General features: G+C 56.0%; 1 protein-coding gene across 3 annotated transcripts in view; it reads left to right on the top strand.

Moving 5' to 3' along the window:
* ARHGEF10L (Rho guanine nucleotide exchange factor 10 like) overlaps positions 1 to 17,598 on the top strand; it is a 50,973-nt gene that overhangs the window by 16,152 nt on the left and 17,223 nt on the right. For 2 of the 3 annotated variants that reach the window (XM_056508037.1, XM_056508036.1), the window contains exons 8-15: positions 3,639 to 3,747; positions 9,274 to 9,380; positions 10,552 to 10,629; positions 10,805 to 10,984; positions 11,855 to 11,971; positions 12,051 to 12,143; positions 14,480 to 14,653; positions 15,482 to 15,627. In XM_056508037.1, the coding sequence (XP_056364012.1) occupies positions 3,639 to 3,747; positions 9,274 to 9,380; positions 10,552 to 10,629; positions 10,805 to 10,984; positions 11,855 to 11,971; positions 12,051 to 12,143; positions 14,480 to 14,653; positions 15,482 to 15,627 (1,004 nt within the window). Of the gene's footprint in view, positions 1 to 3,638; positions 3,748 to 7,096; positions 7,270 to 9,273; positions 9,381 to 10,551; positions 10,630 to 10,804; positions 10,985 to 11,854; positions 11,972 to 12,050; positions 12,144 to 14,479; positions 14,654 to 15,481; positions 15,628 to 17,598 lie in introns of those variants that run through there. The other variant, XM_056508038.1, reaches the window with a different exon arrangement.

A 17,598-nucleotide genomic window follows, 5' to 3' on the forward strand; every position in this document is an offset into this window, starting at 1 on the left:
TTTTTGGGATGATTTCTCCTGTTTTTGGGGCCTTCCCTGCTGCTCCTGCACTCCCTGCTCACTCCCAGCCAGAATTCTGGGATGCTGCTGCCTGCTCTGTGCTGCTTTCCCTGCTCCTGCTCCATTCCAGACGGAATTTTAGGATTTTTGGGATTTTTCTCCTTGCTGCTCCTACATTCCCAGCCGGAATTCCGGGCTGCTGCTGCTGTTCTCTGCTCCTTTGGGATGATCTCTCCTGTGTTTTTGCCTTTGCTGCTTCCCTGGATCTCTGCTCCTGCCGCTCTCCCGCTTTGCTTTGGGCTCAGCTCTCTCCAGACCTCCAAAAACTCAAGGAAAAATGCGCCAGGACTAAGAGGGAGCTCCTGGCTCTGAGAGTTGGGGGGAAGGAAATGCAGGAGCTGAAGCACAAATCCGATTGGAAGGTACCGATCCCGTCCCGAAATTCCCAAAATTCCCAAAATTCCCAGTATGGGGGGGATAAAATTCCCATCGTGGAATGAATCCAGGCTGGGCTCATCCCATTCCCATCCCAAAAATCAGTCTGGAGCTGCCCAGGGATTCAGGGGTTCGGGAAGGGATTCAGGAATTTGGGAAGGAATTCATGAAGGAATTGAGGAGGGAAGGAAAAAATTCAGGAATTCAGGAATTCAGGAATTCAGGAGGGAAGAAGTGAAGGAAAGAATTCAAGAATTCAGGAAGGAATTCAGGAATTGAGGAAGGAATTCAGGAATTTGGGATGGAATTCAGGGAGGAATGAAGGAATTCAAGAATTCAGAAATTCAGGAATGAAGGAAGGAATTCAGGAATTCAGGAAGGAATTGAAGAATTCAGGAAGCTATTCAGGAATTCAGGAATTGGGAATTTAGGAAGGAATTCAGGAATTGAGGAAGGAATTCAGGGACGAATGAAGGAATTCAGGAATTCTGGAATTCAGGAAGGAATTCAGAAATTTAGGAAGGAATTGAAGAATTCAGGCAGCAATTCAGAAATTCAGGAAGCAATTCAGGAAGGAATTTGGGAATTTAGGAATTTAGGAAGGAACTCAGGAAGGAATTCAGGAATTGAGGAAGGATGGAATTCAGGAAGGGATTTGGGAATTCAAGGATTGAGGAAGGAATTCAGGAATCCAGGAGGGAAGGGAAGAATTTAAGAAGCAAGGAAGAAGAATTTTGGGAATTGTGGAACCTCAGGGCAGAGCCTTTCCCACCCCATTCCAGCTGGCTTTCCATGGGGTAAAACGCTGGGATTTGGGGTAAAACCCCGGGATTTCAGGTAAACCTCCCAGATTTGAGGTGAAATTCTGGGATTTGGGGTGAAACTCTGGGATTTGGGGTAAACCCCCCAAAACCCCAGGAATTGGGATGAAATGCTGGGATTCGAGGCAAAACTCCCAGATTTGGGTTAAAACTCTCAGATTTGGGGTAGAAATGTTGGGATTTGGGGTGAAAGGCCAGGATTTGGGTTGAAAGGCCAGGATTTCGGGTGAAAGGCCAGGATTTGGGGTGGGAAGGGCCAGGATTTGGGGTGGGAAAGGCCAGGATTTGGGGTGAAAGGCCAGGATTTGGGGGGAAAGGCCAGGATTTCGGGGGAAAGGCCAGGATTTGGGGTGAAAGGCCAGGATTTGGGGTGGGAAGGGCCAGGATTTGGGGTGAAAGGCCAGGATTTGGGGGGAAAGGCCAGGATTTGGGGTGGGAAAGGCCAGGATTTGGGGGGAAAGGCCAGGATTTGGGGTGGGAAAGGCCAGGATTTGGGGTGAAAGGCCAGGATTTGGGGGGAAAGGCCAGGATTTGGGGTGGGAAAGGCCAGGATTTGGGGGGAAAGGCCAGGATTTGGGGTGAAAGGCCAGGATTTGGGGTGAAAGGCCAGGATTTGGGGTGGGAAGGGCCAGTCCCCCTTTTCCTGCCTCACACATCCCAACCCGCTCCCGTCCCTTCCCAGCCCCGCTTGGCTGCGCTGCACGATCCCCTCCAGCTGCTGCCAACCCCTGGGCAGGATCCAGAGGGATCCAGAGAGATCCAGAGGGATCCCAGAGCTCTGGCCACGTGGCTGTGTGGGAAAACAGGGAAGGCACTCCATGGATGTTCCTGAGGGGCTGGATCTGGGATGGGATCCTGGGGCATCCCGATCCCTGTGAGCCCCGGGATGATCCCTGTGATCCCTGTGATGATCCCGGTGATCCCTGTGACCCCTGGGATGATCCCAGTGATCCCTGTGATGATCCCTGGGATCCCTGTGATGATCCTGGCGATCCCTGTGATGATCCCTGTGATCCCTGTCATCCCTATGATGATCCCATCAATCCCTGTGAGCCCCATGATGATCCTGGTGACCCCTGTGATGATCCTGGTGATTCCTGTGATGATCCCAGTGATCCCTGTGACTCCTGTCATGATCCCTTTGATCCCACTGATCCCTGTGCTCTCCTAAGATCCCCATGCTGATCCCTGTGCTCCCTGAGATCCCAGTGATCCCTGTGCTGATCCCAGTGATCCCAGCAGTGATCCCAGTGCTGATCCCAGTGCTGATCCCAGTGCTGATCCCAGTGATCCCAGCACTGATCCTGGTAATCCCAGGACTGATCCTGGTGATCTCAGCATTGATCCCAGTGATCCCAGCACAGATCCTGGTAATCCCAGTGGTTTCAGCGCTGATCCTGGTGATCTCAGCATTGATCCCAGCATTGATCCCAGTGATCTCAGCACTGATCCCAGTGATCCCAGTGCTGATCCCATCTGTGATCCCTGTGCTGATCCCTGCACTGATCCTGCTGATTCCAGGGATCCCAGCACTGATCTCAGTGCTGATCCCAGTGCTGATCCAGGTGATCCCAGCTCTGACCCCAGTGCTGATCCAGGTGATCCCAGCTCTGATCTCAGTGCTGATCCCTGTGCTGATCCCAGCTCTGATCCCTGTGCTGCTCCTAGCTCTGACCCCAGCTATGATCCCAGTGGTGATCCAGGTGACCCCAGCTCTGGTCCCAGCTCTGATCTCAGTGCTGATCCCTGTGCTGATCCCAGCTCTGATCTTAGCTATGATCCCTGTGCTGATGCTGGTGATCCCAGCACTGATCCAGGTGATCTCAGCTCTGATCCCAGTGCTGATCCCAGCTCTGATCCCAGTGGTGATCCAGGTGATCCCAGCTCTGATCTCAGTGCTGATCCCTGTGCTGATCCCAGCTCTGATCTCAGCTCTGATCCCTGTGCTGCTCCTAGCTCTGACCCCAGCTCTGATCCCAGTGCTGATCCAGGTGATCCCTTTGCTGTCCCAGCTCTGACCCAGGTGACCCCAGCTCTGACCCCAGCTCTGATCCAGGTGATCCCTTTGCTGTCCCAGCTGTGATCCAGGTGATCCCTTTGCTCTCCCAGCTCTGACCCAGGTGACCCCAGCTCTGACCCCAGCTGTGATCCAGGTGATCCCTTTGCTGTCCCAGCTCTGACCCCAGCTGTGACCCAGGTGATCCCTTTGCTGTCCCAGCTGTGATCCAGGTGATCCCTTTGCTCTCCCAGCTCTGACCCAGGTGACCCCAGCTCTGACCCCAGCTGTGATCCAGGTGATCCCTTTGCTGTCCCAGCTCTGACCCCAGCTGTGACCCAGGTGATCCCTTTGCTGTCCCAGCTCTGACCCCGTTGTCCCGGCAGGTGTCCCAGCTGATGCGGGCGGCGCGCAGCGGCACCAAGGACGGGCTGGAGCGCACGCGCATGGCGGTGCTGCGCAGGGTGACCTTCCTGCAGCGCCGCGACAGCCCAGGTGAGCAACGGGGACAGCCCGGGGAGGGGAGGGGACAGCCCGGGGAGGGGAGGGGACAGCCCGGGGAGGGGGGACAGCCCAGGTGAGCAAGAGGGACAGCCCGGGGAGGGGAGGGGACAGCTCAGGGGAGCAAGGGGGACAGCCCGGGTGAGCGGGGGACAGCCCGGGGAGGGGACAGCCCGGGGAGGGGACAGCCCGGGGAGGGGAGGGGACAGCCCAGGGGAGAGGGACAGCCCGGGGGAGGGACAGCCCGGGTGAGTGGGGGACAGCCCAGGTGAGGGGAGGAGAGCAGCCCAGGTGAGGGGGACAGCCCGGGTGAGAGGGACAGCCCAGGTGAGGGGGACAGCCCAGGTAAGGGGAGCAGCCCAGGTGAGGGGAGGAGAGCAGCCCAGGTGAGAGGGACAGCCCAGATGAGGTGAGAGGAGCAGCCCAGGTGAGAGGAGCAGCCCAGGTGAGGGAGCAGCCCAGGTGAGGGACAGCCCAGGTGAGGGGGACAGCCCAGGTGAGAGCAGTGCAGGAATCCCAGACAGTTCCAGCACCTCCCCAGTTCCCGCCGTTATTCCTCGGGGCTCTTGGCAAGCTCCACCTCCCTCCTTTTGTCCGCAGAGGATAAAACAGGCCCGGAGTGTCCGGGGGGGTTTTCCCTCAGGGTTTGTTCCCCTCAGGATTTTTCCCCTGAACTCCCAATTCCCAGGAGGTTTTCCTTGGATGTTTTCCCCTCTGGAATTTCCCCTGAATTCCCAATTCCCAGGGGCTTTCCCTTCAGGGTTTTTCCTTCGGGATTTTTTTCACTGAACTCCCAATTCCAAGGAGGATTCCCTTGTGATTTACCAAAGTAAGAGTATTGGTCTAATGCCAACACTCGACTGTGATGGACAAAAGACTCTCTAACAATTTAAATTTAGACAGTTTATGTTTATTCAGTGCTGGGCAGCAGGGTGAAGTAATCCTCTAATACCCACTGCAAAATCACAGGTGATCACAGAGTCTATTTATTGACAAAGGATTCAAACAAATACATGTTCATAACAACAGCCCCTCCCATTCCTCGTTTCTTATGCTAATTAGCTTGATTGGCTATTAAGAATGTGTGGTTGGCTTTTTGAATTAAGTCTGGGGTCGTTTTTGTGGGGAGGGGTCTTAAAAAGAGGAGGTAAGGTGAGTCTTCCTCACCCTGAACTCTCGACCTTTTCTATCAATGACAATACAAATGGCTTTTGGGGCAATTCCAGTTTTCAGAGAATAAGTTTCTGGTTGCATTGTTTGTGTTTCATCTTTTCCCATTGCAAGCACAGCTGAGCAAACATAAAATGACAGGCGGTTAATTATTTAAGTTTCGAATAACTATTTCAAGTCCAGCTTTTCTAACTTTTAACTAAAATCCTGATTTCTCCAAGATGAGTGTTTCACTAGGATTTTTCCCTGAGGATTTCCCCCTGAATTCCCAATTCCCAGGAGGTTTTCCCTGGGATTTGTTCCCTCTGGAGTGCCCCTGAGTTCCCAATTCCCAGGAGGATTTCCCTGGGATTTGTTCCCTCTGGAGTGCCCCTGAGTTCCCAATTCCCAGGAGGATTTCCCTCGGATTTGTTCCCTCTGGAGTGCCCCTGAGTTCCCAATTCCCAGGAGGATTTCCCTGGGATTTGTTCCCTCTGGAGTGCCCCGGGTTCCCAATTCCCAGGTTTTCCCTGGGATTTGTTCCCTCTGGAGTGCCCCGAGTTCCCAGAGGTTTTCCCTAGGATTTGTTCCCTCTGGAGTGCCCCTGAGTTCCCAATTCCCAGGAGGATTTCCCTAGGATTTGTTCCCTCTGGAGTGCCCCGGGTTCCCAATTCCCAGGTTTTCCCTGGGATTTGTTCCCTCTGGAGTGCCCCGGGTTCCCAGGAGGATTTCCCTGGGATTTGTTCCCTCTGGAGTGCCCCTGAGTTCCCAGGAGGATTTCCCTGGGATTTGTTCCCTCTGGAGTGCCCCGGGTTCCCAGTTCCCAGGTTTTCCCTGGGATTTGTTCCCTCTGGAGTGCCCTTGAATTCCCAGGAGGATTTCCCTGGGATTTGTTCCCTCTGGAGTGCCCCGGGTTCCCAGTTCCCAGGAGGTTTTCCCTGGGATTTGTTCCCTCTGGAGTGCCCCGGGTTCCCAGGAGGTTTTCCCTGGGATTTGTTCCCTCTGGAGTGCCCCGGGTTCCCAGTTCCCAGGTTTCCCTGGGATTCTCGTGTCCCGCAGGGGAGGGGGAGCGCAGGAGGGGCGCGGCCGAGGCCGAGCGGGCGCCGCGCTCCCGCCGGAGCTCCCGGCTGTCCCCGGAGCAGCCCAGGGGAGGTAGGATGGATCCCGGGAGCGGGGCGGAGCCGCGGGATCTGCTGCGTGTGTGCCAGAGCATTCCCACGGGATCTGCTGTGTGTGTGCCGGCATTCCCATGGGATCTGCTTTGTGTGTGTCACAGAATTCCCAGAGCATTCCCATGGGATCTGCTGCGTGTGTGCCAAAGCATTCCCATGGATCTGCTGTGTGTGTGTCCCAGCATTCCCATGGGATCTGCTGTGTGTGTGCCAGATAATTCCCATGGGATCTGCTGTGTGTGTGCCAGAGCATTCCCACGGGATCTGCTGTGTGTTCAGCATTCCCAGAGCATTCCCATGGGATCTGCTGCGTGTGTGCCAGAGCATTCCCATGGATCTGCTTTGTGTGTGTGCCGGCATTCCCATGGGATCTGCTTTGTGTGTGTCACAGAATTCCCAGAGCATTCCCATGGGATCTGCTGCGTGTTCAGCATTCCCATGGATCTGCTGTGTGTTCAGCATTCCCAGAGCATTCCCATGGGATCTGCTGCGTGTGTGTCCCAGATAATTCCCATGGGATCTGCTGTGTGTGTGTCCCAGAGCATTCCCATGGGATCTGCTGTGTGTGTGTGCCCAATTCCCAGGGCATTCCCATGGGATCTGCTGTGTATCCAGCATTCCCAGGGCATTCCCATGGGATCCACTGTGTGTGTTCCCGGCATTCCCATGGGATTGGCTGCGTGTTCCTGGCATTCCCATATCATTCCCATGGGATTGGCTGTGTGTTCCTGGCATTCCCAGAGCATTCCCATGGGATTGGCTGTGTGTTCCTGGCATTCCCAGAGCATTCCCATGGGATTGGCTGTGTGTTCCTGGCATTCCCAGAGCATTCTCGCAGCTTCCCGTGGGATCGCTCCCGCCGTTCCCGCACGGCCAGCGCAGCTTTGGGGCGCGGCAATCCCGGGCGAGCATCCCCGGGGGGAGGAGCCGAAATTAGGGAAGGAAAAAGGTCCCGCAGCGCTTCTCTCCCTCCTTCCCTCCCTCCCTCCCTCCCTCCCTCCCTCCCTCCCTCCCTCCCTTCCCCTTCCCCTTCCCCTTCCCGGGTTTCTGGCCCGGGATGGCGCCGGGGCCATGTGGAGGCGGCGGCCGCGCTCCCATCCTGAGCTTTCCTTGGCTCATCCCGGGCTTTCCTTGGCTCATCCCAGGCTTTCCTTGGCTCGCTCGCCCTCCTCCTCCTCGGCTGCTTCGGCCTCGGGTAAGGGCTGCCCGCTCCGGCGCTTCCCGCTTTGCCTGCACTCCCGGCTCCTTTTCCCGGCTCCTTTTCCCGGCTCCTGCTGGTTTGGAGTGAGGATGAAGAGCTGTTCCCAGGAGGATTTTTGGGATGGGGACCCTCCTTGTCCCCTCCCTGTCCCCTCCCCGCTGTCCTGGTCTCCACTCCAGCACTTCCCATTTTTTCTCTGCTCCCGGCTCCTTTTCCCGGCTCCTTTTCCCATTCCCGCTGGTTTGGAGCAAGGACGAGGTGCTGTTCCCGCTGTTAGTGAGCGAATTTTTGGGATGGGGACCCCCCTGTTCCCTCCCTGCTGTCCTGGTCCCCACTCCAGCACTTCCCAATTTTCCTGCACTCCTGGCTCCTTTTCCCGGCTCCTTTTCCCATTTCTCACTGTCTTGGAGTGAGGATGAGCCGCTGTTCCCGGGCAGATTTTTGGGATGGGGACCCTCCTGTCCCATCCCTGTCCCATCCCTGTCCCATCCCTGTCCCATCCCTGTCCCATCCCCACTGTCCTTCCTGGTCCCCACTCCAGCACTTCCCGTTTTTTCTTTGCTCCCAGCTCCATTTCCCAGTTCCTTTTCCCGGCTCCTTTTCCTGTTTCCCGTTGGTTTGGAGTGAGGACGAGTCGCTGTTCCTGCTGTTCCTGAGCAGATTTTGGGAAAGGAACCCTCCCTGTCCCCTCCCTGTCCCCTCCCTGTCCCCTGTCCCTGTCCCCATGTCCCCTATCCCTGTCCCCTCCCTGTCCCCTCACCTGTCCCTGTCCCCTCCCTGTCCCATCCCTGTCCCAGTCCCGCTCCTACCTGGCTCATCCCAGTTTCTGGTGAGCGCTCTGGAAGGACACAGGAACACTGGGAACACCGGGATCACTGGGGTCACTGGGAGAACCAGGATCACTGGGATCACAGGGATCACCAAGAACACTAGGATCACCGGGACACTGGGATCACTGGGAATCACCAGGAACACTGGGATCACAGAGATCACTGGGATCACAGAGATCACTGGGATCACCAAGATCACTGGGATCACCAGGATCACTGGGGTCACCAGGATCATAGGGATCACTGGGATCACCAGGATCACTGGGGTCACCAGGATCACTGGAATCACCAGGATCACTGGGATCACAGGGATCACAGGAATCACCAGGAACACTGGGATCACAGAGATCACCAGGATCACAGGGATCACTGGAATCACCAGGATCACTGGGATCACCAGGATCACTGGGGTCACCAGGATCACTGGGATCACCAGGATCACTGGGGTCACCAAGATCATAGGGATCACTGGAATCACCAGGATCACTGGGGTCACCAGGATCACTGGAATCACCAGGATCACTGGGGTCACCAGGATCACTGAGATCACTGGGATCACCAGGATCACTGGGGTCACCAGGATCACTGGGATCACCAGGATCACTGGGGTCACCAGGATCATAGGGATCACTGGAATCACCAGGATCACTGGGGTCACCAGGATCACTGGGATCACCAGGATCACTGAGGTCACTGGGATCACCAGGATCACTGGAATCACCAGGATCACTGGGGTCACCAGGATCACTGGGATCACTGGGATCACCAGGATCACTGGAATCACCAGGATCACTGGGATCACCAGGATCACTGGGGTCACCAGGATCACTGAGGTCACTGGGATCACCAGGATCACTGGAATCACCAGGATCACTGGGGTCACCAGGATCACTGGGATCACTGGGATCACCAGGATCACTGGAATCACCAGGATCACTGGGGTCACCAGGATCACTGGGATCACCAGGATCACTGGGGTCACCAGGATCATAGGGATCACTGGGATCACCAGGATCACTGGGGTCACCAGGATCATAGGGATCACTGGAATCACCAGGATCACTGGAATCACCAGGATCACTGGAATCACCAGGATCACTGGGATCACCAGGATCACCGGGATCACCGGAGCAGTCTCGGGCTCAGTGGGGTTCCGCTGTCTCCGCAGGGGACTCGGAGGAGGAGGACACCGGGTTCCTGGAGGTCACCGTGTCCGACCTGCGGCACCCCCCGCCCGAGCTGGGCCCCGCGCCCCAGGGGCTGAGCCCGCAGCAGGTCTGGGGCTGGGACTGGGATCGGGGCATTCCTGGGATTTGGGATCGGGGCTTGCCTGGGATTGGGGCTTTCCTGGGATTTGGGATTGGGGCATTCCTGGGATTGGGGCTTTCCCGGGATTTGGGATTGGATTTTCGTGGGATCAGGGATTTGGGCTTTCCCGGGATTGGGGCTTTCCTGGGACTGGGGCTTTCCTGGGATCAGGGCTGTCCCGGGATTTGGGATTGGGGCTTTCCTGGGATTGGGTTTTCCTGAGGTCTGGGGTTGTCACAGCCTCCTTGGGGCCCCGTGATTGAGCAACGGGGAAAAGCCGAGTCAGCAAAAACAGCACTGCTGAGTCAGCGCTTCCGCCAGGCTGGGGCTGCTTCCCTTTCCTGAGATTTGGGGTTGGGGAGTCACAGCACAAGGCTGGGGCTGCGTTTACCCCATCCTGGGATTTGGGATTTGGGATTTTGGATCAGGGCTGTGTCTGTATTCCCCCAGTCCCAGGATTTGGGATTTGGGATTTTGAGGATCAGGGCTGTGTCTGCATTCCCCCAGTCCCAGGTTTTGGGATTTTGGGATCAGGGCTGTTCCTGCATTCCCCCAGTCCCAGGATTTGGGATTTTGAGGATCAGGGCTGTTCCTGCATTCTCCCAGTCCCAGGTTTTGGGATTTTGGGATCAGGGTTGTTCCTGCATTCCCCCAGTCCCAGGATTTGGGATTTTGGGATCAGGGCTGTTCCTGCGTTCCCCCAGTCCCAGGATTTGTTATTTGTGATTTGTGGGATCAGGGCTGTTCCCCCAGTCCCAGGATTTGGGATTTGTGGGATCAGGGCTGTTCCTGCATTCCCCCAGTCCCAGGATTTGGGGTTTGTGGATCAGGGCTGTTCCCCCAGTCCCAGGATTTGGGATTTGGGGTTTGTGGATCAGGGCTGTTCCCCCAGTCCCAGGATTTGGGATTTGGGGTTTGTGGATCAGGGCTGTTCCCCCAGTCCCAGGATTTGGGATTTGTGGGATCAGGGCTGTTCCTGCATTCCCCCAGTCCCAGGATTTGTGATTTGGGGTTTGCGGATCAGGGCTGTTCCCCCAGTCCCAGGATTTGTGATTTGGGGTTTGCGGATCAGGGCCGTTCCCCCAGTCCCAGGATTCGGGGTGTGGGATTTTGGCTCACCCTTTGCCGTGTCCCGCAGGTGCTGCGGCGGCACATCCTGGGCTCCATCGTGCAGAGCGAGCGCAGCTACGTGGATTCCCTGAAGCGCATCCTGCAGGTGGGCGGCACGTCCCGGGCGGGACCGGGATCGGGACCGGGATCGGGACCGGGATCGGGACCGGGATCGGGATCGGGATCGGGATCGGGACCGGGATCGGGACCGGGATCGGGACCGGGATCGGGACCGGGATCCCCGTGCCCGTCCCGGGGTGCCAGCGCCGCGGTTCCCGCAGGATTACCGCAAGCCGCTGCTGGAGATGGAGCCCAAGGTGCTGAGCGCCCGCAAGTGCCAGGTGGTGTTCTTCCGGCTGAGGGAGATCCTGCAGTGCCACTCCATGTTCCAGATCGCCCTGGCCTCGCGCGTGGCCGAGTGGGACTCCAACGAGAAGATCGGGGACCTCTTCGTGGCCTCGGTGGGGAGAGCTGGGAATGGCCCCAGGGCCCCCTGGGATCCCATAAATAACTGGGAATGGCCCCAAATCCCTCTTGGGATTGCAGCAGAAACTGGGAATGGCCCCAAATCCCCCTGGGATCCCGTAAATAACTGGGAATGGCCCCAGAGCCCCCTGGATCCCATAAATAACTGGGAATGGCCCCAGAGCCCCCTGGGATCCCATAAATAACTGGGAATGGCCCCAAATCCCCCTGGGATCCCATAAATAACTGGGAATGGCCCCAAATCACCCTGGGATCCCATAAATAATCAGGAATGGCCCCAAATCCCCCTGGGATCCCATGAATAACTGGGAATGGCCCCAAATCCCCCTGGGATCCCATAAATAATCAGGAATGGCTCCAAATCCCCCTGGGATCCCGTAAATAACTGGGAATGGCCCCAAATCACCCTGGGATCCCATAAATATCTGGGAATGGCCCCAAATCCCCCTGGGATTGCAGCAGAAACTGGGAATGGCCCCAAATCCCCCTGGGATCCCGTAAATAACTGGGAATGGCCCCAAATTCCCCTGGGGTCTCAGCAAAGATGGGGGGGGGTGGATTTGATGGGACACTTTGCCCACTCCATTTTTTGGGAATCCCCACGCCATTCCCACTGTCCTGTCCTCTCCCAGTTCTCCAAGTCCTTGGTGCTTTGGGAGGATAAAAATCGGAATCACCACCAAACCTGCCCTGGGACTCCACCAGGGACTGGGAATCACCACCAAACATCCTTTGGGATCCCACCATGGATGGAGGAGGGTTGGGTTGGTGGGACACCCCCAGCACTTTCCCTATCCCATTTTTTGGGATCCCCACGCCATTCCCGCTCTCCCACCCTCTCCCAGTTCTCCAAGTCCATGGTGCTGGACGTCTACAGCGACTACGTCAACAACTTCACCACGGCCATGTCCCTGATCAAGAAGGCCTGTCTGACCAAGCCTGCCTTCCTGGACTTCCTCAAGGTCAGTGTGGCCCCTTGGCTGTCCCAAAGTCCCTCTGTCGGTGGCGTGTCCCAGCCCCGTGGTGGCGTTTGTCCGGCAGAAGCGGCAGATGGCCAGCGCCGACCGCGTCACGCTCTACGGGCTGATGGTGAAACCCATCCAGAGGTTCCCTCAGTTCATCCTCCTGCTGCAGGTGAGGGACCAGAGTGCTGGGGACACTGGGGAGGTGCTGGGGACACTGGGGAGGTTCTGAGACATTGGGGAGGTTCTGGAGACATCAGGGACATTCTGGAGACACTGGGGAGGTGCTAGAGACATTGGGGAGGTTCTGGAGACACTGGAGAGGTGCTGGAGAAGAATTGGAGAGGTTCTGAGACGTTGGGAAGGTTCTGGAGAAGAATTGGAGAGGTTCTGAGACATCAGGGAGGTTCTGGAGAAGAACTGGAGAGGTTCTGACACATTGGGGCGTCCTGGAGACATTGGGGAGGTTCTGGAGAAGAATTGGGGAGGTTCTGAGACATTGGGGAGGTTCTGCAAAAGAATTGGAGAGGTTCTGAGACATTGGGGAGGTTCTGAGACATTGGGGAGGTTCTGGAGACACTGGGGAGGTTCTGGAGAAGAATTGGGGAGGTTCTGGAGACACTGGGGAGGTTCTGGAGAAGAACTGGGGAGGTTCTGACACATTGGGGAGGTTCTGGAGAAGAATTGGGGAGGTTCTGAGACATTGGGAAGGTGCTGGAGGATGTTTAGGAGGTTCTGGAGGACATCAAGGACGTTCTGCAGACATTGGGGAGGTTCTGGAGACATCAGGGAGGTTCTGGAGACATTGGGGAGGTTTTGAAGGACATCAGGGAGGTTCTGGAGACATTGGGGAGGTTTTGAAGGACATCAGGGAGGTTCTGGGGGATATCAGGGATTTGGGATCTGTGGGATCTGGGTTCTGGAGGACATTAGAGAGGTTCTAGAGAAGGTTTTGAGGAGGTTCTGGAAGACATCAGGGGGTTCTGGAGGATATTTAGCGGGTTCTGGAGGATGTTTAGGGGGTTCTGGAGAAATTTTGGGCATGTTCTGGGAGACATCAGGGAGGTTCTGGGAGGTTTTGGGAGGTCTTGGGCAAGGTTGGGAAGGTTTTAGGTTAGGTTGGTGATGTTCTGGGGAAGTTTTGAGGGGCTTCTGGAGAAGATTTTGGGAGGTTCTGGAGAAGGTTCTGTACAAAGTTTGGGCAGATTGTGGAGAACATTTTTGGGAGGTTCTGGAGAATATTTTTGGAGTTTCTAGAGAAGGTTCTGGAGAAGGATTGGGGAGGTTCTGCAGAAGGTTCTGGGAGGTTCTGGAGAAGCCCCTTTTGGCAGCAGCAGCACAGGGACACTTTGGGCTCAGTTGTGGATGCAGGCAGGGATCCCCCCGGCGCTGACCAGCACTGACCGGCACTGACCGGCGCTGACCGGCGCTGACCGGCGCTGACCGGCACTGACCGGCACTGACCGGCACTGACCGGCGCTGACCGGCGCTGACCGGCACTGACCGGCACTGACCGGCGCTGACCAGCACTGACCGGCGCTGACCGGCACTGACCGGCACTGACCGGCACTGACCGGCACTGACCGGCGCTGACCGGCGCTGACCGGGCACTGACCGGCGCTGACCGGCACTGACCGGCACTGACCGGGCACTGACCGGCACTGACCGGGCACTGACCGGCACTGACCGGCACTGACCGGCGCTGACCGGGCACTGACCGGCACTGACCGGGCACTGACCGGCACTGACCGGCGCTGACCGGCGCTGACCGGCACTGACCGGGCGCTGACCGGGCGCTGACCGGGCGCTGACCGGCGCTGACCGGCACTGACCGGCACTGACCGGGCACTGACCGGCACTGACCGGGCACTGACCGGCGCTGACCGGGCACTGACCGGCGCTGACCGGCACTGACCGGGCACTGACCGGCGCTGACCGGGCACTGACCGGCACTGACCGGCACTGACCGGCACTGACCGGCACTGACCGGGTGCTGACCGGCACTGACCGGCACTGACCGGCACTGACCGGCACTGACCGGCACTGCCCGGCGCTGACCGGCACTGACCGGCGCTGACCGGCGCTGACCGGCACTGACCGGCGCTGACCGGGCACTGACCGGGTGCTGACCGGCACTGACCGGCACTGACCGGCGCTGACCGGCACTGACCGGCACTGACCGGCGCTGACCGGCGCTGACCGGCACTGACCGGGCACTGACCGGCACTGACCGGCGCTGACCGGTGCTGACCGGCACTGACCGGGCGCTGACCGGCGCTGACCGGCGCTGACCGGCACTGACCGGCGCTGACTGGCACTGACCGGCGCTGACCGGCACTGACCGGCGCTGACCGGCACTGACCGGCGCTGACCGGCACTGACCGGCACTGACCGGGCACTGACCGGCGCTGACCGGGCACTGACCGGCGCTGACCGGCACTGACCGGCGCTGACCGGCGCTGACCGGCACTGACCGGCGCTGACCGGCGCTGCCGCTCTGGCGGGCAGGACATGCTGAAGAACACGCCCCGCGGGCACGGCGACCGGCTGGCGCTGCAGCTGGCGCTCACCGAGCTGGAGACGCTGGCCGAGAAGCTCAACGAGCAGAAGCGCGTGGCCGAGCAGCTGGCGGAGATGCAGCAGCTCAGCAAGAGCATCGGCGACCGCGGCGGCCTCAGCAAGGTGGGGATCCTCACACCCTCATCTTCATCCTCAGCCTTGAACTCCTCATCCTCCTTATCCTCATCTTCATCCTCATCCTCATTCTCCTCCTCATCTTCATCCTCCTCCTCCTTATCCTCATCTTCATCCTTATCCTCATCCTCCTCCTCATCCTCCTCCTCATCCTCATCTGCATCCTCATCCTCAGCCTCCTCCTTAGTCTCCTCCTTGTCTTCCCTATCCCTGTTCTCCTCCTCCTTCTCCTTCTCCTCCTCCTCATCCTCACCATCCTTGTCCTCCTCCTCATCCAGGGGTCACTCTGGCTCTGTTTGGGCAGTGGTCACTCTGGCTCAGGGCTGGGGTCACTCTGGCTCAGGGCAGTGGTCACTCTGGCTCAATGCAGGGGTCACTCTGGCTCAGTGCAGGGGTCACTCTGGCTCAGGGCAGGGGTCACTCTGGCTCAGGGCAGTGGTCACTCTGGCTCAATGCAGGGGTCACTCTGGCTCAGTGCAGGGGTCACTCTGGCTCAGTGCAGTGGTCACTCTGGCTCAGCGGTCCCTCTCCCGGCAGGCGCTGGCGGCAGGGCAGTGGTCACTCTGGGCTCAGTGCAGGGGTCACTCTGGCTCTGTTTGGGCAGTGGTCACTCTGGCTCAGTGCAGGGGTCACTCTGGCTCTGTTTGGGCAGTGGTCACTCTGGCTCAGTGCAGTGGTCACTCTGGCTCAGTGCAGGGGTCACTCTGGCTCTGTTTGGGCAGTGGTCACTCTGGGCTCAGGGCAGTGGTCACTCTGGCTCAGGGCAGGGGTCACTCTGGCTCAGTGGTCACTCTGGCTCAGTCCCTCTCCCGGCAGGCGCTGGCGGCGGGGCAGCGGCAGCTGCTGCTGTGCGAGACGCTGACCGAGACGGTGTACGGCGAGCGCGGGCAGCTGCTCAAGTCCAAGGAGCGCAAGGTGTTCCTGCTCAGCGACCTGCTGGTGTGCGCCAACGCCAACTTCCGGTACTGCCCTCCTCCTCATCCTCATCATCATCATCATCCTCATCCTCATCCTCGTCGTCATCCTCATCCTCCTCATCCTCATCCTCGTCATCCTCATCCTCATCCTCCTCATCCTCATCCTCATCCTCATCCCCTCATCCTCATCCTCATCCCCTCATCCTCATCCTCATCCTCATCCTCATCCTCACCCATCCTCATCCTCATCCCCTCATCCTCCTCATCCTCATCCTCATCCTCATCCTCCCCTTCCTTATCCTCCTCATCCTCATCCTCATCCTCATCTTTATCCTCCTCATCCTCATCCTCCTCATCCTCATCCTCCCCTTCCTCATCCTCCACATCCTCCTCATCCTCATCCCCTCATCCTCATCCTCCTTCTCCTTATCCTCCTCCTCCTCCTTCTCCTTGTCCTCTTTCTCCTCCTCCTTCTCCTTTTCATCCTCGTCCTTGACATCCTTGCCTTCCTCTCCCTCTCCCTCTCCCTCTCCCTCTCCCTCTCCCTCTCCCTCTCCCTCTCCCTCTCCCTCTCCCTCTCCCTCTCCCTCTCCCTCTCCCTCTCCCATTCCCTCTTCCCCTTCCCCTTCCCTTTCTTCCTCTTCTTCCTCCTTGTCCTCAGCATCCTCATCCTCCATCCTCATTCTCCTCCCCCTTATCCTCCTCATCATCCTCATTCTCTTCTTCCTCCACATCCGCTGCTTCTTTGGGGGAAATCAGGATTTTCTGAAAATCCACTGGGTTTTTGGAAAATAAGTTTATTGGGGGGAAAAAGGGTTAAATTGGTTAAACCCATATTTTTTTGGTTAAATCTATATTTTTTGGTTAAACCCATATTTTTTTGTTAAACCCATATTTTTTTATTAAACCCATATTTTTTTGGTTACACCCATATTTTTTTGGTAAAACCCATATTTTTTTTGGTTAAACATATATTTTTTTGGTAAAACCCATATTTTTTTATTAAACCCATATTTTTTTGGTCACACCCATATTTTTTTGGTTAAACCCATGTTTTTTGGTTAAACCCATATTTTTTTGGTTAAACCCATATTTTTTTTGTTAAACCCACATTTTTTTGTTTCACCCATATTTTTTGGTCACACCCATATTTTTTTGTTCACACCCATATTTTTTTGTTCACACCCATATTTTTTTGGTCACACCCATATTTTTTGGGTTACACCCATATTTTTTGTTAAACCCATATTTTTTTTGTTCACACCCATATTTTTTCTTCACACCCATATTTTTTGTTCACACCCATATTTTTTGTCCACACCCATATTTTTTGTTCACACCCATATTTTTTTGGTTAAACCCATATTTTTTGGTTAAACCCACATTTTTTTGTTTCACCCATAATTTTTGGTTAAACCCATATTTTTTTGGTTAAACCCATATTTTTTAGTTTCACCCATATTTTTTTGGTCACACCCATTATTTTGTTCACACCCATATTTTTTGGTTAAACCCACATTATTTTGTTCACACCCATATTTTTTGTTACACCCATATTTTTTGTTCACACCCATATTTTTTGTTCACACCCATATTTTTTTGGTTCACACCCATATTTTTTGTCCACACCCACATTTTTTTGTTCACACCCATATTTTTTGTTTCACCCACATTTTTTTGTTCACCCACATTTTTTTGTTCACACCCACATTTTTTGTTCACACCCATATTTTTTGTTCACACCCATATTTTTTTGTTCACACCCACATTTTTTGTTCACACCCATATTTTTTTGTTCACACCCATATTTTTGTTCACACCCATATTTTTTGTTCACACCCATATTTTTTGGTTATACCCATATTTTTTGTTCACACCCATATTTTTTAGTCACACCCACATTTTTTGTTCACACCCATATTTTTTGTTCACACCCATATTTTTTGTTCACACCCACATTTTTTGTTCACACCCATATTTTTTGTTCACACCCATATTTTTCACACCCACATTTTT

The sequence above is a fragment of the Oenanthe melanoleuca genome, chromosome 21 (assembly GCF_029582105.1).
Source record: "Oenanthe melanoleuca isolate GR-GAL-2019-014 chromosome 21, OMel1.0, whole genome shotgun sequence".
Taxonomy (NCBI): Eukaryota; Metazoa; Chordata; class Aves; order Passeriformes; family Muscicapidae; genus Oenanthe; species Oenanthe melanoleuca.